Genomic DNA, 23,997 nt, shown 5'->3' with positions numbered 1-23,997 from the left:
GGGCAACTTTCAGGTAATCAAAGGGAAGATTTGGGCCTGGCCAGGGGGTGCACTGTCCTAGTCTACATGGCAGTTTAAAACTGCACACATAGGCACTGCAATGGCAGGCCTGAGACAAGTTTGCAGAGCTACCCATGCGTGTCACAAGCCTATAATTTACAGGCTCTGGGCACACCTGGTGCACTATACTAGGGACTTACTAGTAAATTAAATATGCCAGTCATGGATAAACAAATCACCAATACAATGTAAACACTTGCACTCTACTACTGGTCAGCAGTGGTAGAGTGCCCAGAGTCCTAAAACCAGCAACAACGAAATTCAGCACATGATTAAAAGCAGGAGGCCTGAAGCAAAAAGATAGGGGGGACTACACCAAGAGCTGCCAGGTCTAACAGCCATGCAAATAATTGCCACAGGAATGTTTGTGCACTTGTGGGACACTTTTCTCCAGAGTACAGGGAGAGAGCTGTTCGGAGTTGGAGGGAAAGGCTGTTCCAGTACTTGGCTGCTGTGTAGGAAAAGGAGCAGCCTGCAGTGTGGCTTGGGATTGATGCAGGGTATGTGTGCAAGGGTTAGTGAGGCAGATCATACTTGTTGTGCTGAGACGTAGAAGTTCAGTTGATAGATGTAGGACGGCCCTCGGTTGTGGAGATCCATGTATGCGAGTGTGAGGATTTTGAATTGTCATCTCTTCTGGACAGGGAGCCAGCGGAGGTTACTGGGATGTGGTGTGATGCTTGAGCTCTTGAGGAGGTTGAGGATGAGTCTGGCTGCGGTGTTGTGTAGCGTCTGGATTCTTTTAAGTAGCTGGGAGAACACTCCGGCATAGAGAGCATTACCATAGCCGAGGCGGCTGGTGACCAGGGCCTGCGTGACTGTCTTTCTGGTGTCAGTAGGGATCCATTTGAAGATTCCACATAGCATACAGAGGATGTAGAATCAGAAGGAGTCAATTGAGTTTACCTGTTGATTCATGGATAGTTAGCTGTCAAGGATGAAGCTAAGGTTTTGTGTGTGGTCCGAGTTCTGCTGGCCACCAGCTTTCATCCGATATGGAGGTGTCCTTCCCAAAGATCTGGACTTCAGTTTTGTCAGTGTTTATTTTGAGGCAGCTGTTTTTAATACATGTTGCTCCATTGGTCATGGTGTTGTGGAAGTTCGCTTTGATGTTGTGGGTGTCTTCGGTGAATGAGAGGATTAGTTGAGTGTCATTGGGGTATAAGACTATATTGAGTCCGTAGGATCTGACGATGTCTGTGAGGGGGAGTCATGTAGATGTTGAACAGGGCTGGCCTAAGGGAGGATCCTTGGGGTATGCCACAGGTGATGTTCTTGGGTGAAGAAGTGAAGAGAAGAAAACAGATGCTCTGCGTGCGGCCTGAGAGGAAAGAGGTGACCCACTTAAGGGCGTTTTGTTGAATGCTAGTGTTGTGGAGTCTGTTGAGGAGAGTGTTGTGGGAGACTCTATTGAATGCTGCCGACAGATCCAGAAGGATCAGAGCTGCTGACTCTCCTCGGTTGAAGAAGGCCCTGATGTAATCTGTGGTGGTGATCAGTGCGGCCTCCGTGCTGTGTTTGGCCCGGAGTCCTGATTGTGAAGTGTCAAGAAGGTGGTTTCATTTGAGGTAGTTGGTAAACTGTTGGTTGATGGATTTCTTGAGCACTTTGGCCGGAAAGGTTAACAGGGAGATCAGCCTATAGTTTTTGAGGTCGCTGGGGTCGGCGGAGGATTTCTTTAGGAGGGGTCTGACTTCTGTGTGCTATCATTTGTTCGGAAAGGCTACCATGGAGATGGAGGTGTTGTGGATGTGTGCTAGTCCTGTGCTAATAGTGTAGGTTCCGAAGTTGATAAGCTGGTGGGGGCATGGGTCGATGGGTGTCCCGGAGAAGATGTATGACATGATGGCTGCAGTGGTCTGTGTGGTAATCGGGGACTAGAAGGTTATCCTGTGGCTGGTGTTCGCTGCTTGAGAGATGTTGTCTAGACTGCAGATGGAGGGTTGATGGTTGAAATTGTTATATAATGTGGTGTTCTTGCTGTGGAAGTTTTCTGAGACAGTGTCACAGAGTTCCTGGGATTTGTGGATGGCGGTCTCTGTGGCTATTGAGTTAGAGAATTCCTTGATGATTCTGAAGAGTTATTTCCTGTGCTTGACTGTGGTGTCAATGCGGGCAGTGATTTCTGTTCTTTTTGCTGCCTTGATGTGGTGGTGGTAGTTGTTGAGGTCTGCCTTGTAGGTGCCTCTGTTGGAGTGGTCTTTGGTCACGTGCCATTGTTTTTTGAGTTGGTGGCAGTCACGTTTGGATTCCTGAGCTCCGGAGTGTACCATCTCGCTAGTTTGGATGTGTTGTTGGTTTTAGCTGGTTTCAGCGGGGCAACTCTGTCGGCGGATATGGTGATCCAGGTGGTGAAGTTTTGGACAGCCTGGTTGGGGTTGAGGTTGAGGCCTGCCATGGGCTCTGGATGTGCAGTGCCTATGGCTTGTGCCCATAGGGTCTCGGTTCTCTTGCCCCAGGTTTGGTGGGGGGTGCTTGGAGGTGGTGTGCTGGGAATTGGAGATAGTAAAGTGGAAGATGACATGGTCAGTCCAGTTGAGTCCAGTCACGTGGGTGAAATTGATTCTGTCGCTAGAAGTGAAGATGCTTCACATCGTGGTGTTGGCATGGGTCTGGAAAAGTTGAAGTGCTCCATGAGGGGCGTTGGGTCATCCATCGGTGAGGGTGCATTGGATGATTTCATTGAAGATGATGGTGATGCCCCCGCCATGTTTGTTGGTGCAGTGTTGGTGTATCATCTTGTAGTCATCAGGGGTGGCATTGACGAAGTTCGGGTTTGAGGAGGGTGTTAGCCATGTTTAGGTGAAGAAGGAGACGCATGGGTCATGGGTGGTGATGGTGTTCCAGATTTCAGTGGCAGATTTCTGTGTCATGTTTGCGTAAGGACCTGGCGTTTAGCAGGATGCACTGGAGTGTTGCTTGATGGGTCTTAGTCTTCTGTGTGGGTGCAGTGTGGCCATTAGTGTGCACGGGTGGGCCTGCGTTGCAGGGGAAACAGCAGTGTAGGCAGGTGAAGGGTCCTTTGGTTGAGAGTGGGGAGGCTGTGAAGCAGCTGGTTTCCACTGTTTAGGGCCTGGAGCTCCTTGGTAGTATAGCGGTGGGGGGTGGGAGGACTGGGGTCCTAGTGCTGTGCAAGGTCCAGGTGCAGACGGGTGCAGACGAGCTTGCCTTTGGTGTGCCTTCAGCACGCCAGCAGCGTGCCTTCTGTGTACCTGTGCTGCGGCCTCCATTATATATCCTGGGATGTTGGAGGGGCTGGATTGGGAGGCTGGAAGGTGGGAGGGTGGCAGCGACATTGGCGTGAAGGAGACCTTGACGGGCGTCAGCAGATGCAATCAGGCTCAGGAATTCAGGCAGAGCTGTTGCAATCAGGCTCAGGAATGCAGGCAGAGGTGTCAGCTGCAGGCAGGAGAGCCGTGGAGCGGCTGGGGAGCAGTGACTTAGGGTCAGGCACTTCTAATTGTATACTTAAGCCTGTTTTCGTACTTAAACAGTACAACCCCTGCATAGAAAGCTCTAAAACTATGTACATTCTGTCTACTAATCAGTTTCATCATAAGAATTGGCGAGCAGTACAAAAGTATATATTGTATTTTAAAACGGTCACATGAAAACAGTTGAAGTATGCCTTGCCAGGTTTGCCAAAATCCTTATGACGACACTGGTTTTGAGAGACAGAGTTCGAGATCAGAGTGGGCCGAAAGGGAGAGAAGTTCAAGAAAGAGAAATAGAATAGACAGGTCAAATAGAGAACACTCTGAGTTTCCCAAGTGCCTCTTGGAAGGTGGGGAACCGGGGCAATTGCCTACTTTGTCCATGTTTTAAAAAGACTCTGCTAATAATCTCAAAAGTCGAGGGGCCTGTTCAGAAAACATTTTAGGTTAACAATTATAGCACAGTGTGATAAAAAATGGATTACTGTCTCATGAGAGGAGATTTTTGGGAGTACTAGCATGCTAAGTATGCTTATGGATTGTTAAGCAACACCCCAAAAACATAATATAACAACAACGTAATTGTGGTGGTTTTTGTGATTATTTTATTTTTTCTTTTGCTGTTGTGGTACATTGGTTTGTGTAGTTACTCTACTATTCTTATGTTGTATTTTGTAGTGTTGTGTTGTTTTTACGTGCCACTAAGCTTGTATTTATTCTCATCGTATTGTTTTCTAGTGTCCATTTTGTTATATGTATGCATGTTTTCTCTGTTCTGTGTTTTGTTGCATTTAGTTGTATTGCTAAGTTTTTGCTGCTATTTGCATTGTGTTGTACAATGTATTACATTTGTAACAAAGGTTACAAGGTTTGCGGCTAAAAGAGCGCATTTTAATAAAGTTTCAGGGAAAATCATTTACCACTGACAAAGGTGCACTTATGACGCTGCTGTAGCCTCACTACATATGGTACTAAATAGTTGACAACCATGTCCAAGGCCATGCCTTGAAATAGTACTTATCATTCTCTCTGATTTTTATCTGGCCCCATTTGTTGCACCTTACATAGAGCTACCTAAAATAATTTGCCAATATACTTCATCATAAAAGATTCCACCGTGCCACAAACGTCTTCAGCGGCCGTCAGTAACACACTGAGAACATATCGTTAATATCTAACCAAGAACTCCATGTCAAACGCGGAAATGAGTGTCCTTATACCTGTTTCAATGGCAATGATAGAGTTTTGAGTCCTAGGTATTTCGTATGGGTTGGTAAGTCTTTTTCTGCTCTGTCTTGTAATGAGAGTAATTTCACTTTAAGTCCTATGTACAGTGAGCTGAATTTGATTCCTTCGTGGTCGAAGAGGAGTTGTTAGACTCAAAGTGCACTTGTTACCCTGAAAGATATTTACAGTTAACCTGTGATGGCATGGATGTCCACATTGTGACTATATGCTCACCATGGCACAGGACTTAACCTACACCTAAGGAAAACTAAGTAGGTCGAAACCAGCCTGAGGGTATTTTTGGTCCCCTCTGGAAAGGACATAGCCTGGCAGTTTGGGCTTGACTGTTCCTACTGGAGCACGACAAAGACTGATTTGTAGATGGTAGGTCTCAGAGTGGCATGGTGGAATTCGTCTCAAGTGATCACTAGTGGTTGAGATTCCCTTTTTATCTGTATCTTTGAACTCTGATGTTGGAGCCTCTGCTGCTAACCAAATGATACTCCAAATAAAAGTTAATAGTGAAGCTGTTTTTAGCTACCAAATAATAACCCTTGACTTTTGAGTGACTGCTCATAACCCTACCCATGACATTTGGCTGGCAAACAGTCTACATGTATTGTTTCACGATCGGGAAGACTCATAATTGTTTCTGTTTATTTCCTTTCCTCGTTCATGTAGAAACACTGTATTGTGTTATCTTTAATGACAATTTGCTAAGAACAGCGTTTTTCCAATTGAAGATTTTTCATTTTAATTTTGTGTGGCTTAAAACACTGCAGATTTAGCCCCAAAGAGTAGCAGATCACCTTAGATAGCGAGGGGACTTGCAATGCCAGTAGAATGGAATCGTTTACATACCTGAAAGAAAATTCCATCGCTGTAGTTTAACATATTTCGAAAGCAATGGATTCAGAGATGTTTAGAAAGCTCAGTGTTAATGCTTTCAGAGTGGGTCAGGCATGTCTAGTTCTGAGGCAACTAAATCCAAAGGTAGTAAATGAAGGACATGGGCATTAGTAGTAGGATAGCGAAGTATTACGTGATGGTGATAAAGTATATTAAGGTACACATTTGTTGGTCGGGTGCTTTTATCGTGGTGGCACAAGATCATCTTAAGAGGTAGATTTTAAGCTTCTTTCAAACTGATTGAAGGGATGGAGAGAGTTCTTGATTTAAGAAGATTTAAGAAGATAATGAGAATTTTTTCTAGAATCTTTTTGCTTATGCATGGCATGGCAGACAGTTGTATGGATAGCCTTCAAAGACGGAGGATGAAATATTGACAACTGGTGAGGATAGTTTTTCCACTGTCATTGTGAGTGTACCAAACCTTATAGACTGTAATGGTAGCAGGCAACTAACAGGTGTGGTTTTATAGCCAATAGAACACTCAGCTTAAACCATATTGTTTGAGACATCTTTCTCACCTTTCTCTAAAAGGAATATTAGAAAAATTAAGTGACTTTATATAGCTATGTTCAGATGGGGTGAAACCATCCACAATCATCTCACAGAGCCTAGCCTGGATTTGTAAAAGCGATGATATTCCATGAATGAGGACACATCTGGTTTTGCTGTGACATACATTCATAAAAGCAACCAGATGTGAAAGTTCTTGATCCAGGATCTACATCACTGGACATCATTGGCTGATGACCCTTTGAGATGTTGGTTCATAGTGAGGTCTTGATTGTTAAGGAAAATCCACAGTGGTTCAATGATGTTTCTTATTGAGTGTTACAGATCACTAAATGGTGGGGGATCATGGATTTTCCATTCACGCCAACTGTCTATCCAAAAGTAGAAAGGTGAATCTAGGTTTTGTGGGACATAAACATTCAAGAGGAAACATTGAAAACCAGTACCTAGTTCTGTACAGGCAAAAATGTTCCCCATACATCATAAAGACATGAGTCTTAATGTTGGTTTCACTGTTTCTGTGTGGCATAGGGTAGAACTTCATTGGCAAAATCAGAGCAATTGATATTGGTCCCAGGATTAAGTTTTGAGCAATTGGTATTGCCCTCTTTGGTCTTGCAGGCTAATAACAATGGCTTTTCGAAGAATTGTCTGCTGGTGTATCTTATAGTGAATGGAGTTGAATAGGCTACCTCAGTGACTGTTGGGTGGGACTATCCGCCTATCACTCACCTTCATTTTTGAAACTCTGTGTCTATATAGTGTCTACATTTTGGTTTCAACCTGGCCAGCAATGAACCAAAGTAACTCTTCAGCTCTAGCTATCTACCATCACCTAAACTTCGGGGGCTCTGAACACTTGCCATAATTTCCAGTAGATGCCTTCATTTATTTACTTGTCCTTTTAATCATCTAGCATCATGATAGGTACAACTTTGCGTTCAATAGCATAACACATTTGGTAGCTTTTACAGTGCTTTTACAATACCTTCGGTACTAGTTCTTCATATTCTCCATTAACCACTTCTGTATGGTTGTATATCTTCAGCCTTATGAGACAGAGAGAAAAATCTTAATTGTTGAATCTGCTTTTTCTTTCCACCCTCATAGTCCATACTGGAAAAGTGGCTATTTCAGAAAAGAGCCAGCTGGTGAATGAAACAAAGTGGCAGTACTACGGCACGCCAGGCACATCAGGGACTCTAACTATCGACTGGGAAGCTGAGGTCATTCAAGAATCACATGTCAATATTGAAGTTTGGGGCTATGAGGAAAATGGTAATCAAGAGTCTGTTAACCTATAAGTAATGGATTGTGAAGGTATTATAAATGCTGTCATAAGGGTAACTTTCCATGTGCAACATCACTCTTCCCACATTGATGATCGAGTGTAAATGTAATGCGCTCATTCATATATAACTGCTGTTCCTTTGTTCCCTACCCTTTCCCTCCCTTTTAAAGTTCCTCCCTTTCTTGTCTTTCATTTGAAATCAGGGATTGGATAACTTGTTCGTACAAAGATGAGTCTGAAAACCCTCTTTGTAGCAGAGATGCTTTTACATACTTGAGAGCGAACTAACCACTTTCAGAAAAATTCCCTGATTGCACTTGATAGGATGCTGGTGTGGCCCTTTTCTTTTAGTCAAAGACTTAAATAAAGACATACAGAGAAAACAGGTACAAGCCTTCCATGACTAAAGATGGCTACCTCTAGAAACTGACCCTGTATTAAAAGTGCAGTCATGTTGAGAACAAAGTAGACAACATCTTTGCATCATTCCTTGGTTGGAAGATCTTTCGTGAAGGGCAGCAAGAGTGATCTGAATTGGCTACCACCTAGATATTCTACTAAAAATTTGTGTATGTAACATTACATTTTCTTCCTAGGAAAACGGGCATTCTAATCTCCTGGTAGAATACCTAACCTGCACCAGAGACTCTCATACCATGTTCCCTGATTGAATTCACTGCCTTTGCTGGAATAGCAGCATGTAGAAATTCTTGGAAGAATAACACAAGTAGGGACAATAGCAATAGCCGGACAAATCTAACCTACATTGTTTTGTTAAATTCTGAGCTTATCTTTCCTCCAGATTAAGTCTTTGTTCTTCTCAGAGTCATCCACAGGGTTGAGGGGTTTGATCATCGAGTAGCATAGATATATCCCCACTAACAATCCTCTAAAATATGATGCCTTTAAAGGTGACAAGGAGCAGCTTCCATGTCCAAAGTACCTTAGTCCATCGAAGTATTAGTGGAAAATTCCTTTGTGGCTAGTCACCAATAATGTTACCCAGTAGACATTTGCTCGTCAAAGATGCAAACCTTATTACCCACACATTACTATTCCACTTCATCATATATTTAGCAGCAGACAAAAATTCTACATCTTCATGCAACCTCCATGAGCTGCCCCTCCTTCAGGTGAAGACTCATAATTTTTGTGCAAATAACTGTAGGCTCAGAATGACAATACAAACTCCCAGTGCTGGCAGGATAAAGGCTTGGCACCATTGTCAGTATCGCAAAGAAATTGCCTAGGTAGAGGGCTTTACAACACTGCAGGTTAGTATTAGAATGGAATAGCCATAAATCTAATAGGCTGTTAGTCATTACTCTATATATCCATCCCAGGAGAGTTCCAATCACATATATATATTATCCTAAGCCTCAACACAGCCCACTTACACTAGAGGTAACAGCACCTCTCTCCATCTGCCTGCTCACCCAGTCATTCATCAATGGATATAGCATTATCTGTCAATGCAAATGACTGAGCTCAGCAGTTAAGGCACCGGGTAACCAGTTCTGGAACATTCAATTCACGAGACAGTATTTTATGAAAATCTATGATATATCCATGCTGTAGTCTTCCAAACTAAAAAGAAAATTTGTTTCACAAAAAAACCCTCAAAATACTTGGTCTTGATTGGTGGGAATGTGGTGGCACTAGGTACCCATCCATACCTTATTCTAGTTTTGTTATTATTTCATGTGTTGTGTCTGTGAAATCCCACCGGGCTGGAAATATCCAGGGCCTGTCTATGCAGCCCTCCATTTAGTTGAAACTGAGGAATTATCAAAAAATTTCCTTGGGTTCCCAAGCTTGAATGTGAGGATTTGTATGCATTCATTCTTCAGTCTTCCATAGCAGCATCTTCCTTTACAACTTTGAGCATACACAATTAAGAGGATGGGGGCAAGCAAGGAGTGGCTGTCTCATAATCCATCAAGTAGAAAGAATATCTCCTCGTTTTGCGAGATCGGGACATCAAACCAATTTCTGCTTCTGCAAACACTACTCTGCCTAGGCATAATTGGGCAAATTTTATTGACCTTCTTCAGAAAGTTTGATGCAATGAAATTGCATCGGGTTTTGAATTCTATTGGACCTGCTAGAGGAACTGGTGGCTTCATGAGTGAGTTCACAACTTTAACAAGCACCTTTGCAGAATTGGCAGAGTTTTCAATCTCTGTACTAAAAAAGCTATCCTCGATTTCCTGATGGCATCACACTCTGGAAAACTTTCCCGCCCCTGGTCCCTAATGGGGCCTCAGGTCATGATCAACAGAAAGCAGAACCATGCTTCATTCCTTCCAGGCACCAGGGCAGCAGCCTCCTCCATATGCAGCCATTCTCAGAGACCAAAGCAACTGCAGTACCCTAACCCCTCCACCCAAGACCTGCCAGAAGCACCCTGACATACTACTGCACCCAGGGCCAATCAGCAAATACTTGCATCCCGGTCCTGACAGATCAGAGGTACTCAAATCCTGGATCCCCGCACCCCAAGCAATGTCAACAGCATCTTGAGAGATGGCATATAGGACCTGCTGACATAAAAATATGCATATGGCTCATAGAATCTAGTTTCATCACCCTAGCCTGGTGTCTTGACCCGAGGATCTGCACCAACTCCTACCATAGGCATCTATGCCAGCACCAGGTGTCGATCAGATTCTGCGATATGTGAAATCTTTCTGCAGTACCCAGTATACTGCACCCAAGCAACTACTGCAAAATGGCATCCATCATCCTGGGACCTGATATCATGGCATAGGACACTCCAACCCTATATGACAAAACTGCTCCATTGCTAAACAGCACTCAGGTTGCTTGGAACATCAAGTCTGGGGCTATGATATAGGGAACTGCACCCTTGCAATTGCACTTTACTCTGCACCAAGCATCAGGCACCACCTAGGGGTCTGGAATGTGGCAGCAGTTGAGAGTCACTGCATTCATACCCCCAATGATGCAGATAGCGCCAAGCAGGGTGTTCTTCATTGTGATTGCTTCATTCAGTTTTGTGGTGTTTTAAGACACTAAGAGCTGATGCTTTAACTGCACCCTGTTTTGCTATATTGTCATCGCAGAGCTTTATTGCAGTGGATTGGCCGACATGAGCAGATGAGTTTGGGAAGAAAGTATCAACAAGATATAAAGGCTTTCATGTTTCGCTATCCGCACTCACCTAATACTGTTATTAGGATTTAGATAGAGAGGAGAAACCCTGCAAGTGTAATCTCAGGTAGATTTTGATTATTGGACTACTCCTAGCTCATGTAATCTCCATTTTCCTTACCTTAAATTAACTGCATAGCTTTCTCTCCTATGAGACTTGGTTCAAGCAGAAATGTATTGCGGCATCAATGAGATTACATGAGCTGCTGTGCCTGTCCTGTGTTAGCAACATTCAATGGTCAATTTACAGAAAGTGGATGGACACACCTTTGATGTGAAATCTCCCAAATCTTTTTCATGCAAGTACATACATACCTCACGTAAGTTTGCATTGCAGCTGTCTGTACAGTGGACAGGTGAGAGGGAGATAGTTTATTTATATGACATTTTATTGGCATTTTATTAAAAGAAAAGGACACATTTCACATCACCGTAACACAAACAAATCACAATATTACAATAAGTGTAGATATTCCCACACCTATAAGAGCGCCACATACTTTTTCCTTCCATGGACATGTATTCATGCCAGGGCACTGAGGCCTTTTCATTAGATTGCAGCCATCTCACTAGTCGATGGTGATCCATCCTGTCCCCCCAAATTTTGTTGTGATATTGGGGACTCCCCAGGTATGTGCTTGTTAGACAATCTGACATTTTGACTTGACCCCCTGTTTTTATGCTGTACTAGTTTTTGCTGGTTAATGTCTCTGCACACATTACCACTGCTAATCAGTGCCAAAATGCAAGTGCTCCCAATCTAAATTGTACTGTTGATTGGTTCATCCATGATGGGCATATTTGGTTTACTGGTAAGTCCCTAGTAAAGTGCACTAGAGGTGCCCAGGGCCTGTAAATCAAATGCTTCTAGTGGGCCTGCAGCACTGATTGTGCCACCCACATGAGTAGCCTTGTAACCATGGCTCAGACCTGCCACTGCAGTGTCCGTGTGCGCAGTTTTAAGCTACCAGTTCGACTTGACAAGTGTACCCACTTGCAGAGCCTAAACCATTCCTTTTTGTACATGTTAGGCCCCCATAAGGAGGCCCTAGGTAGCCCCATGGGCAGGGTGCAATTTAGGTTAAAGGTGGGACATGTACTGATGTGTTTTACATGCCCTTGCAGTGAACAACTGCCGAATTCGGTTTTCACTGTGCAAGGGTCTCTCATGGGTTAATATGGGGGCTGCCTTTAAATATTATTAAAGTGCAGAGTTCCTTTCAGGGCAGATAGAAATTTGGAGTTTGGGGTTACTGAACTCACAATTTAAAAATACATCTTTTAGTGAAGTTGGATTTTAGATTGTTAGTTTAAAAATGCCACTTTCAGAAAGTATGCATTTTCTTGCTTAAACCATTCTGTGACTCTGCCTGTTTGTGGATTCCCCGTCTGGGTCAGTTTGACAGTTGGGCTGTTGTGAATTCCCTCTAGACAGTGACACAAAGGGGGCTGGGTATAGCCTGCATAACCTGATGAGCCATCTGAGCTCGAGAAGAGGGAGGAGTGGTCACTCACACCTGAAAGGGCTGTGCCTTCCCTCTCACAATGCAGACTCCAACCCCCTGGTGTGTCTCTGGGCGGGATAAGGAAGGATCTTGCAAACACTTCAGGCAGTGCATTGAAGTTGGCCAACTTCAAAGACAGAAACCCCAGACTTTTAGAATCTTTCTGGACTCAAGAGGAACCTCTGCCGAGAAGAAGAGCTAACGAGGTGGAGGAGGAATACTGCCCCTTTGCTCTGTTGCTTTGCTGGGTTGGCCTGCAGTTGCTGTTTCTGCCTTAAAGAGAGCAAAGGGTGAACTTTGCAGTGTATTTTGCTTGAGAAAGTTCTCCAAGGGCTTGGAGTAGAGCTTGCATCCTGTTGGAAGTCTCAAGGATACCAAAGACTTCACTTTCCTCGACCTGTAGCACTGGGAACTGTGTGTTCTGTGCTTTAAAAGAAGAAAAAACATCGCAATGCCGCTAGCCTGCATTGTGACCTGCTGATGCCACACGGAGCTGCACTGCCCCACTTCGCACTGTGACGCTGGTCTCACCGACGCAGTCATCGGACGACTTCACCGAGCCGCTGCTCACACCGCGACCTGTGGGCTCCGCACTCCGGCATCGCCTTGCTTACATCACAGCCTGGGCATCCCTGAAGCTGCTGCTCCTGCTGACACCGGCACCGCTTCCTGCACAGTGGCCTGTGGACACCGCTCATGAGGAGCACGAAGCACTGTCCCATCCTGCACCACAGCCCCAGTCCACCAGCACAATTGACTCCAGTGTCGTCAACAGACGTCCCTGTCTGCACCGCGACCCGTGGACACCTCCTGGATCCCGTCCTGACCCGCACCGCCGACTTGGGCCTACGACGACAGCCGTTCACCAATGACGACACCGCTGCCTGCACCATGACCTGGTGACACCGCACATCGCACCACCCCGCTTCACACCGAGCCCTGGTCTCACTGACAGCCACTGGACAACCGTCACTGAGCCGCTGCTTGCACCGTGACCTGTGGGCACCGCACGTCACACTATCCCGCTTTGCACCACAGCCCCAATGCCATCCACGCCAGCACTCCTGACTTCATCAGCCCTGAGGTCGATGTGCAATGCGTGTGACTTCAAGGGCCTGATGACCCCCGCACCAACTCCGGAACCGATGTCTGTGGCGCCAGTGACGCCGCTCTCCGGAGCTCACCGCGAGGATCACAACGCCCTGCAATTCCAAGGTACTGTTTGTTGGTTTTCCCGACACCGTAGTTGGACCGCAATGCTGCAGCCGGCCTGAACTGTTGGTTTTGTTGCTCACAACGCCGTAATAGCCCCAGGTGGAGCTATTGACTTCAAGGAACTGAATTTTTAAGTTAAATCCCGCAAAATTCATATCTTTATTATTGTATGTCGGATTTTTAGCATTTTGTTCTTGTTTTACACAGATAAATATTGGCTATTTTTCTAAAACTTGTGTGGAATCCTTTTGTAGTGTGTTCACTTCTTACTGTGTGTTATGTTGAAATGCTTTTCACATTGCTTCTGAGATAAGCCTGACTGCTCGTGCCAAGCTACCAACGGGGTGAGCAGGGGTTATCCAAGCACGTATCTCCCTTATCTTGACGATAGTGAGGGTCCCTACTTGGACAGGGTTGAAACCGGCTGCCTCTAGTCACATATAGTAGCCCGGTCATCACGGTTATCCCTTCAAAGTAGGTGGATGCAATTTGGCCAGTGTTTTGTGATGTAGCTTTTCACAATCATTAATCCTAGCATGATCAGAGCCAGTTTATACCAGTTAATGCTAAAGTCGATATGTACGTTTACCAGAGTCAGTTTGGAATCCTATTTCAGTTGCCACCTGGTCAATTCCTGGAGTGTGTGTTGTACTAAAATTCAAAAGGCTCGAATCCATAGGCACCACCACATAATGTGGGTAAAGAAATCTCCTTACTGTTTTCCACATCTAAGGCACTAGATGGTGACATGAGAGATAAACAGGTTTGTAAATATTCGAGTTGGATGGTGTTAAATTGATTGGCAATTGCAACATATCATTGGGCCATCCTAGGTGTCTTCCATCCCTCATCTGTGAGTGTCCAAGCATCGTACTCCCAATTCTGCTGGTGAGAGTCAAAAGTGTCTTATGAGTGTATTATCATTGAATCGTACACAGCGGAAATCTTTCTGTGGTCCACGTTTCCAATCTTTGCTTCAGGAGGATTAAAATCGGGAAGTTTAATTAGGTCTTAGATGTCAGGGTGTAATGCAAGATGTCAGTATTTGAAAAATTTATGTTTACACATGTCAAGGTTGCCCTGGATGTGTAGCAGCAAATATTGATACCCACTATAACGCCCACGAGTTTCGAGGACCAAATATTGTTCCATATGTGGATTTCTTTACTAAGACAATTATGTCAGGGGCGTTGTCATTACAATCTGTGTGCAGATGGAAGGATCGGTTCCATTTTCCCACTTTACAGGAAGTGCAATGGGTGTGTACTACTAATTGCCCATGTCTCTCTGGCAAATGTGGGTCTGAATGTCAGTCAGTGGAACATTAACTCACTTGTACTAGGTATGAGGGCCGTTAGTATGCACACTGATAAAAGTAGTGCAAGGATAATCGCACTCGAGTGGCTTTTTCAACTTAGATTTCAGAAGACTTTTCTTTTTGTGTTTGTCTTGGTGTTTGCACTGTTCATAAGAACTCAAAAGATACTCAGAGATTGCAGGTAGCACGTCAACTAAAGGCCCATGTGCTCAAACTATTTATAAATAAATGAAATGGCTGCAATCCACATTTTCTTCAATTTTTAGGCTTTTGCGAATTGTCTATTTACTACACTGGCATCCAGTATCACATATGACCCAATGCATTTCGGGCAAGTCTACTCTTCTTCAGGGGTAACTACAAGCAAAACAATGTGCTATATATGAATACAGATTCAGGGGCGTAGCTTGGTCAGTAAGACTGGAGGAGTGTGACCAACATTTTTTAAGTCTTTCCAAACAGAGAGGGGGAAAGAGTGTGTGCGTGCGTTTTTGTGTGTGTGTGTGTGTACATTTCCTCTTGAAATCCGACAGACAAGTTGCCATGCTCACTGAAAGCCCCTGAATCCAACTGTTTTTCACAAAACACTTTTACGGGGGAGGTGTAACCACCCCCCCTGAAGCTACACCCCTGTATAGATTATGGGAACACTGTGCACCACACCACATGTGCTCTTGTCCCAGATCAAATAATCACATGCAAGAATATCTGTGTACATGCCCCCTCAAATCTCAAAGTAAGCAAAAATGGTAAACACCCTTCCCCGTGTGAACGTACAAACACAAATAAATTGTGACCACTGCAACAAAATTGCTAGAGCCACTCACATGTGCGAAACCTGCACTAAAATGAAGTAATATCAGTAAGAAAGCAAGCATTTGCAATGCAATGGGTCTGTTAGCTATAAGCGTTGTAAATTCGTAACTGCACTTTTCTCGCCACATAAATTGAATATAAAAAGTATAACAGTTGACATAAGTGAGCCGATTTAAGGCGCCACAGCCACCATGAGCATGAGCGCGAAGGAGAGACACGAAAGGAAAAAGAAGTTCGCTCACAGACAAACATATTGGCAATTGTGCAATTATCCATGTAACAGGGTCGGTGGCCAAAGCAGTAACAAAACCACCCCAAAGTGGGACAAACATAAAGCAGTTACCAATGATAACAAAGGATTTTTGAAAGGAAAGCCCATGAACGAATTATAGTGATGGGCATGTGATGGGTGTGGTTAAAAGCCCACAGATAGATTACAACAGGTCAAAGCACTTGTGCGCTCGACCTGAAAAGCCATTAGTAGTACAGGTATTTAACAATTACTGACAGGACACAGTGTCCACTTTGTGAAAAACTAGATTGAAATAAGTGAACTCAAAGATATTGTGATGTGCCTCATTACTTGTGGAAGATTAGCAGGAATGTGAACAATGGGATCCCTGGTGAAACCATGAACATGCTGGTGTGTGCGTGTACTTGATGTATTGGACACATGTGTGGCAGGAAATGTTTAAAGCCCTTATAACCTAAAAGTATGTAAACTATCAGATAATGTGCACCCACCATTCAAAAGGTGTTTAAATTATGTAATCCCAGAAGTAGTGCTGCTTGTGAAGATAAAAAAAGATACCATGTATTGTAAATAATCACAAACCGTGCTGGTGAAATCACATTTCAATAGTCTAATGTGCTCAATAAAATGAACATGGTGCTAATCATAAAAAAATTAAACAAATAATATGCCGTAGAGACCGCCTAAAATCATATATCTCAACACGTGATCTAACCATTAAACTCACATCTAACGTTGTACTCTAACACTGTATCCAGACATACTTTGATAAGCGCTTCATATCAAGTAGACAAAGTTGAAGCTCAATTGGAAAAGATATATAGCAAAACCCCTATTAGTGGAACAGATAACATTTAGGAAATCAGATTAATTAACTGCCACGGCATACTCATTAAAACAATACAAATTGAAAATTAAATCAATTTATAAGAACCATGACATTTCAAATTTATCATTCATGCCATTTGGCTGTAAAGTGTACAGTTTTTTAATCCAAAAAGTTTCTCTTTGTCAGAGTCTCTTGTGATTGTCAATGTCAGATTGAAGTTTAACCAATTCTAAAATTTGAACCCGCACTTGAGAAATATTGTGACTTTATGCAATCCAATGTGCCACTATGTTGGAATTCTTATTTTAGTTCCTGATATTACTTTTGTGTTCCATGATTCTAGTTTTAGTTTTCCTTTCTGTTTTTCTGACAAGTAACATACCACATGGACACTTTATGCTATAAACAAAAAAAAATTGTGTTGCAATCTGCTGAATGGTTTTCAAAATGGTGTATCCTTTTTTCGGGGGAGAAGCAGTATTACCTGTAATCAGATAATTTCAATGAATGCATGAGTGACATACATATAATGCACTTGTAATAAGTGGGATGAAGTATCCATCACATTTGTGACAGAGTAACCGGACTGCCAAACTCTCAATCAGGCCTTAGTTTCTAGATGGTGTGGTTGCATTCTAGAGACATGGTATCATTGGTGTGTTTGAGGTATAGGAACAAAACATACTCTTTTGATGATACACTGAAGAACCATGTTTCCCTTCTGCAGGTAACAGCCAGAATGACTATTACTAGAGTTAGAGTGCTTGAAGGGTGCTTTAACCTCCCATGAATATGAGCATGCGTTGATAGTATTTAGCATCTCGTGGAGAAATGTTGGTCTTGACGGGATGATCTGGATGAAACATTTTACCATACAGGATCCCTTAATGGCGTGAGAGCATTGATCAAATCCTTGAACCTTTACGTATTTAATTATCAAGTATTCTTTGTTTAGAATAAGGAGGTGCCTTTAACCATGATTTTTCCACTTAGGCACATATAGGAGAGGAAATTACCTCTCCACACGGACCACCATGTACTGTTCTTAAGCTCATCCAAAATGAAAAGTTTTAACTTACAAGTAACACCACCATTAGTCTGTACATATTTGTGAAGCAAGTTTTGACTCCTGTCATTGGGGCTTGCACATTGGTGAGACTAATTGCCACAGAAGATATCCCACTCTCCACACTCATCATGAAACCCCACCAAACCAACGTCAGTCTCTTCTGGATTGCTGTAATGGATAATGTCTAAAGACTTGCACCTATGGAATAGAGCAGGTGGCCACTATCCTAGATACAGAAAACCCATCACGGCCTTGTCTTTTGCCTGAGATAGCATATACATCAGCCATCAAGCTTCCTGTGGTCCTGCTTGATCAATGCATGCAATATAAACACAACACAGTCCAGTATGAACTCAAAAGCGTAGTAGATCCATGCCAAGTTTTCAATTGTGTTGACTGTGAGACAAAATCCTTTGTTAGTACGACGGCATGTACACTTCACAAGCACACATTCAATTAGAATGTGGTCTCCTCAGACAGACTTTGAAGTGCAAATTGTCCTGCATAAAATATCACTACCAAGTTTTAAAAGCGAAACGAGACTCGCTGAAGTCAGTGATGGGAGCAATTTATAATTAAGGGAAGAACCTCTTATCGAATTATCTACATACTGCCATAAAAGACCTAAAACTAGCCCTTCTAGCTCAGTTTCCTATCCGGCTCTAAAAGTGTTATTAAAAAAACAAGTGCAATTTATATCAAGTGATGAAGACCGGACTAAAATACAAGCAAATGCATGGTTTGAATATATTTGTATTTCTTATGAGTCTAATCAAAAGCAACCATATTTAACCAAGACACTGAGCAGGTCTTGTATAAAATATATTCTGTGAGCTCGTATTATGGTCCTGCCGATCAGTGAATATGGAGAAACATGGAGGGTACAGGCGACAACCAACACGGGTTGTAGGTTCTGTAATTACGGAAGAGAACCAATTGCACATTTGGTTTGCTGCTACCCTGTTTTTTTCTGCATGATGAACGTTTATATGGATAATGTTCCTGAAAAACAGAACTACAACCTTTAGAAGTGCTTTAGCACATGTACGGGTGGGTATATTTATAGATATAGCAATAAAATGAAAGCTTTGCAGGTCTTATGGTAGTAAAACTTACCAGGATGTTGTTAATAACTGTATGGTACCGTATTTTAACTGATGGATTTTATTATCCCTTATTTCGATATAATCTTTGTTTAAAACTGTGTTTTATGTACCTATTTCAACAACTTTTAAATAATTCAATTAATCAAGTTTACTTACTTACAGTGGCATAGTAAAGGCTACATAGGCCCCAGTACAAGAAAGAATGTGGGACTAATGCCCTCTGAAAGGTAATAAAAGAGCAATAATTTACTTGCTCTGGTCATCCCCGGTCCTAAGTGCTGCTTTAACAGCTGCATTTATTATAGCCACATCCCTATGTATATATGTACCTTTCCACTGATCTGTGCACTTTCCTTAAATAAACTCTACTCCTGAATGTATCTAATATTTATTCAACAGGGACTCCTTACTCTTCATCGTGGTCTGCAGAGTGGAAGTATCTTTACTCCTTAAGGAAAAACCTCTCTAACTCTGGATCTTTCACATTTATACCTGAACCCTCTCCAGCACCATACAACAGGGTTGAAGTTGGGAGTGTAAGAATCAGTCCAGCCAGCTGCTCAGATGGACAATGGTGAGTGGTTGTACCAGAGGCAATAGCAAAATGGGATGTAATGTAGGCTTTCAATACAGCTCTAACCATTTAAGGACATGGCGGTGAAAGAAAATAATATAATTTCAGGATGAGAGTGAATGAAGGGGAATATCTGAAAAAAACAAACATTAAACCTCTTCACTTCACATATGGTCAGAAGAATTGATTCACCCTGAGGAGGTGGTATGACATTTCAAAGTTGTGAACTCTATAAAACCAGCCATGTTTCGAGAACATGTAGAACCTCTTGATAAGTGCTGGTATATTAAGTGCAGCTTATCTGATAGAGGAAGAGTTAAAGCTGAAACACAGATTCCTTGATACTTTGAGCAACTGTGGCTACCCGACTATCTAGTAGTAGGAGTCTCTTGGATTGTATTAAATTGTATTGTTTTGTAGTATTTGTGTTACCCTTATGTGGGGCACTGAAGTGTTTGTCCACATAGGTAGCCGCTACACCAAGTGGTGGGTGGTTGAAAGAGTGTTGTGTTTGCTTCAAGCCTATGCGGGAAGTGTTTCTGGGTCGTGTGATGACGAGTGAAGTGCAGTTATTATGTTATGGGACAAAGCATTTAGCAGTGTTATGGATGAGAATGTGTGCAAGACAGACGTACATTTTTGTGTGGAATGCTGGTAGCTTTGATTAGCTTTGCGGTTTGCTTTATTGTAGTACAATTTTTTTCTATGTTCTCAATCCGATTGCCTATGTTGGCTTTCAAACAGTTTAAATTCAGACCTGCACACAAGGACAGAGATGAGAGGAGAGAATGCCTTGTCCTCTTCAAATATGAAGCATTCTAATGAAACACAAATCTTCAATCTCTGTAGTGATATTTTCAATTTTCACTCACAAAACATAACTTATTTTTTTAATAGAAAAGTTAGACGTAGCACATAAACCATATATAATGCAACTTTTTTGGGGGGGAAATCTTTTTATTGAACAACGAAACAGCCATTGTACAATATAGCATGTGACAATATAAGACCCATCATTTAGCGACAACTCAGACACAGATTTCAGTTGGTGTCAAATCTCAAAGATATAACATTTCAATCAAGCATCCCCCAGGTAACATAGTTGGGTATAACCGGATCAATGTCCCTACACCCACATGTGCCTTCCCTGACAAAGAGCCACTCCTTGCTCCTGTAGGCCCCCCATCCTCCCCAGATTTTCTCCCACTTCACGGGGCAACCCCTACTCTCATAGATTACTTTTTCTGCACTTCGGCACCAGTCTAGGTCTCTCTGCCATTCCTGTATACTGGGCGGAGACTTATTACCCACGCCCATGCTATATTGCGTTTAGCTACCATTGCTGCTGTGGCCAACCATAGTGCTTGCTGTTTCGACCAGTGTTTCTCCCCCACCATATTCAGGAGAAGCAGCTTGGAATCCATCGGGACTCCCCTCTCCATCACCCGGGCCGCCACCCCGGCAACCCCTTGCCAGTAGGTCTGTATCACAGGGCAGGTCCATAAATGTGATGGAAGGTACCCTCCGACCCACATTGTCGCAAACAACACGAAGTCTGTGCCCTACCCATCTTGTACATTACCGCCCTGGAATAATATGCCCTCTGCAGAATCAGCAGCTGGATCAGTCTGAACCGTGCTTTAATCGCCACAACCCTGAAACCTTTTCTCACTCCCCCCCCCCCCCCAAGTCCTCGTCATTCAATGCACCCAAGTTCGCCTCCCATTTGGCACGTAAGGTTGTCATTAGATCTGGGGAATTAGTCAGCAATTTCTTGTACAATAGAGATATGGCCTTCGTCTCCAGAGGTTCCGTCAAAAGGTGGTCCTCCAAAGGGGCTGCTTCCAGCAGTTGCTCGTGCTCCGGGACATACCGACTCCATGCATGCCGCAGCTGCAGGTACCTGAACCGTTACCGCCATAGCATACTCTTGCTGGAGGACTTCGAACGTCATGAGTGCCTGACCTTTCCAGACATCCCCCAGGTGTTCAATCCCCAAAAGAGACCATTTGCGGAACCCGCCCATGGTCTTAAGGTCCCCCAATAAGTTGCTACACCACAGTGGGGTCGTCAAGGTAGATCCCTAACCCAGAATATGGGTGGCATCATGCCACACCTTCACCACTGTTGCAGTGTGCACCGTAAGCGTTTGCAAACTTGTACGGCCATAGAGGGCAGACTCATACCCCCCTGCCCATCTTCTGTCTGTTCACCCGAAACCGGGTACTTCTGGTCAGCAAAGGCCCAGTCATTAATGGTAACCAATTGTGTCACCCAGTAATAACAAAGGGGGTCCGGGATAGCCAGCCCACCCTCATACATCCTAAGCTTCAATTTCAGCAATGCTACACGGAAACAGCCGCCGCCTCACAGCAGCAGTCTGATGTCCCAGTTCAAACGATGGAACAGCTCTGTGGGATCCTGTAGGCAGTGTTTTGGAAGACATATAAGAGGTGGGGCAGCGTCATCATCTTGTAAAGGGCTTCTTTACCCATGAGAGAAAGATGTAACGTCCTCCATGGGCCAGATCCCTGTGGAATCCATCAAGCTGGAGCTGGAGGTTTTTTCTGGAGAAAGCACTCCTGGTTCCTAGTTACACATATCCCCAAATATTTAAAACCATCCATGCAGATCGATACGTTACAGCCCGAGGGGCAAGGTGGGTGGGGCCCCAACCAGTGGGAAGACCGGCGATCTGTCCCAGTTAAACTGGTAACCGTAATGATCCCCAAATATGTGAATAACCTGCATTTATCCTATCGGGCCATCGGGGTTGAGTAACATACAGCAGAATGTTGTCTGCGTACAGGGAGATACGTTCCTCCTATGTTGCACCCAGTCTATACCCTGAATCAGGGGGTCTTGTTCGATCCATTCCACAAAGGGCTCAAGTGCCAGGGCGAATAAGATGGGGGAGAGCAGGCACCCCCTGTCGGGTGCCCCTGTGTAGGGCAAAGGGCCGTGATAGCATAGCATTAACCCGCACCAGGGCCACTGGTTCCTAATTCAGGCCAGGAATCGTGGACCTACAGTGAACCTCTTGAGAGCCGCAAAAATATATGGCCATTCACACTATTAAAGTCTATCCTGGCATCGAGAGATGTGAGCACCGCCTGTTCGTTATTCTGGCATTCCGTCATGAGTGAGACCACATAGAGTCTCCGCAAGTTCGAACCAGTGGATCTGGATGGCATGATGCCAGATTGATCTGAATGGACTAGCTTAGTAACAATCACTTGCAGTCTGGTTGCCAGAACCTTCACCTGGACCTTGACCTCCATGTTGAGATGGGAGATGGGCCTGTAAGATGCGCACCTCTCTGAGGGTCCATCTTTCTTCGGAATCAGCCTGATAGTCGCGGTCTTCTGATCCAGTGGCAACAGTCCCACCTCCCGTTCCTTCTGGAACATTGCCAACATGTGTTTAGCCACCTTGCTCCCCAAACACTTAAATAACACTGCCAGGAGTCCATTTGCTCCTGCTGCTTTGCCCGACTGGAGCCCCTACAATGCTGAGGTAACTTCCTCTTCCGTCAGCTCAGCATCTAACTCTCCTCTCTCCACCTCCAAGAGCCCTACAGCGGGATATCCCTCAGAAGGTCCGTACAGTCCTCCTCAGTCATCCGAGTCACCGAGGTATAGAGCTCCTCATAATAGGCGGCGAAGGCTTCCGCTTTGGACTCGTTGGACCTGCATAAGGCCCCCTCCTTAGTCTGTACCTCTCTGACCTACGATCGTTTACGGTCTCTCTTGTCCAACCATGCCAATAGTTTATTGGCTTTGTCACCTACATCGTACAGCTGATGCTGAGACGCCAGCACATAAGCCCCAGCATGTTGCTCAGCCAGAGTGTGCAGCTCATGTAGCTTGAGGTGCAGTTGGTGGAGAACACCACCCTCGGCCTCCCCATCTGCTTGACAGCGGGCCTCAGTGCTCCAATTTCTCGCTCGAGTTCCGCGGCCTGCAAATTGTGTTCCTTTTTCTTGCCCCAATCATGTCGTGAGCATGGCCCATAAATACAGTTTTAAAGGCTTCCCACAGGTTACATGCGGAGTCCACTGATCCCAGATTTTGCTCAAAGTATTGGGTTGCTCTCTCACTTATTTTGTCAACAAAGGATTTATCCCTCAGATGCCAGGGGTCCACTCGAGGCGGCAGAGAGTAGGACTCTGAGGGACCCAGCACATTAAGTCCGACAGGAGAATGGTCTGAGATTCCTCTCAGATAATGCACTGCCTCTCAGAATCTACCCACATGAGTCCATGTCGTGAATAGATAGTATAGCCTCAACGAGCTACTAAGAGAGACTAAGGAATAAGTGAACTGTCTCTTCCCTGGATTCTGCTCCCTCCACAAGTCCGCCAGGCCAAAGAGTCAAAAAAGGACCTCAGTGTCATTGAAGTGTCAGGTGCCCGTGCACGTGAAATTCTGTCCAACTCTGGGTCAACCACAAGATTCATATCACCTCCCAGAACCAGGAGACCCGTTTGGAGATCAAGCAGCAGGGCGCCCAGGTCCGCAAGAGTAGACCCCTGAAGTCTTGGCAGAGCATAAACTGAAGACATGTTGAGAGTGTGCCCCTCCCAGATCCCTGAGACCGCCACATACCGTCCCAGTGTGTCCCGCCAGGTGGGTGTCAGAATGAATGGTATTGATTTTTTAAGAAGGATGCCCACTCCCCTGGAATCCGCTGTGTAGCCTGCAT

At 44.2% G+C, this 23,997-nt stretch overlaps 1 protein-coding gene across 3 annotated transcripts in view; it reads left to right on the top strand.

Moving 5' to 3' along the window:
* LOC138266092 (uncharacterized) overlaps nt 1-23,997 on the top strand; it is an 896,417-nt gene that overhangs the window by 271,238 nt on the left and 601,182 nt on the right. For all 3 annotated transcript variants that reach the window (XM_069214468.1, XM_069214470.1, XM_069214469.1), the window contains exons 16-17: nt 7,254-7,421; nt 19,119-19,293. In XM_069214468.1, the coding sequence (XP_069070569.1) occupies nt 7,254-7,421; nt 19,119-19,293 (343 nt within the window). The remainder of the gene's footprint in view (nt 1-7,253; nt 7,422-19,118; nt 19,294-23,997) is intronic.

This window comes from Pleurodeles waltl, chromosome 11 (genome assembly GCF_031143425.1).
Source record: "Pleurodeles waltl isolate 20211129_DDA chromosome 11, aPleWal1.hap1.20221129, whole genome shotgun sequence".
Taxonomy (NCBI): Eukaryota; Metazoa; Chordata; class Amphibia; order Caudata; family Salamandridae; genus Pleurodeles; species Pleurodeles waltl.
This window is presented reverse-complemented; position numbering and strand designations above follow the sequence as displayed.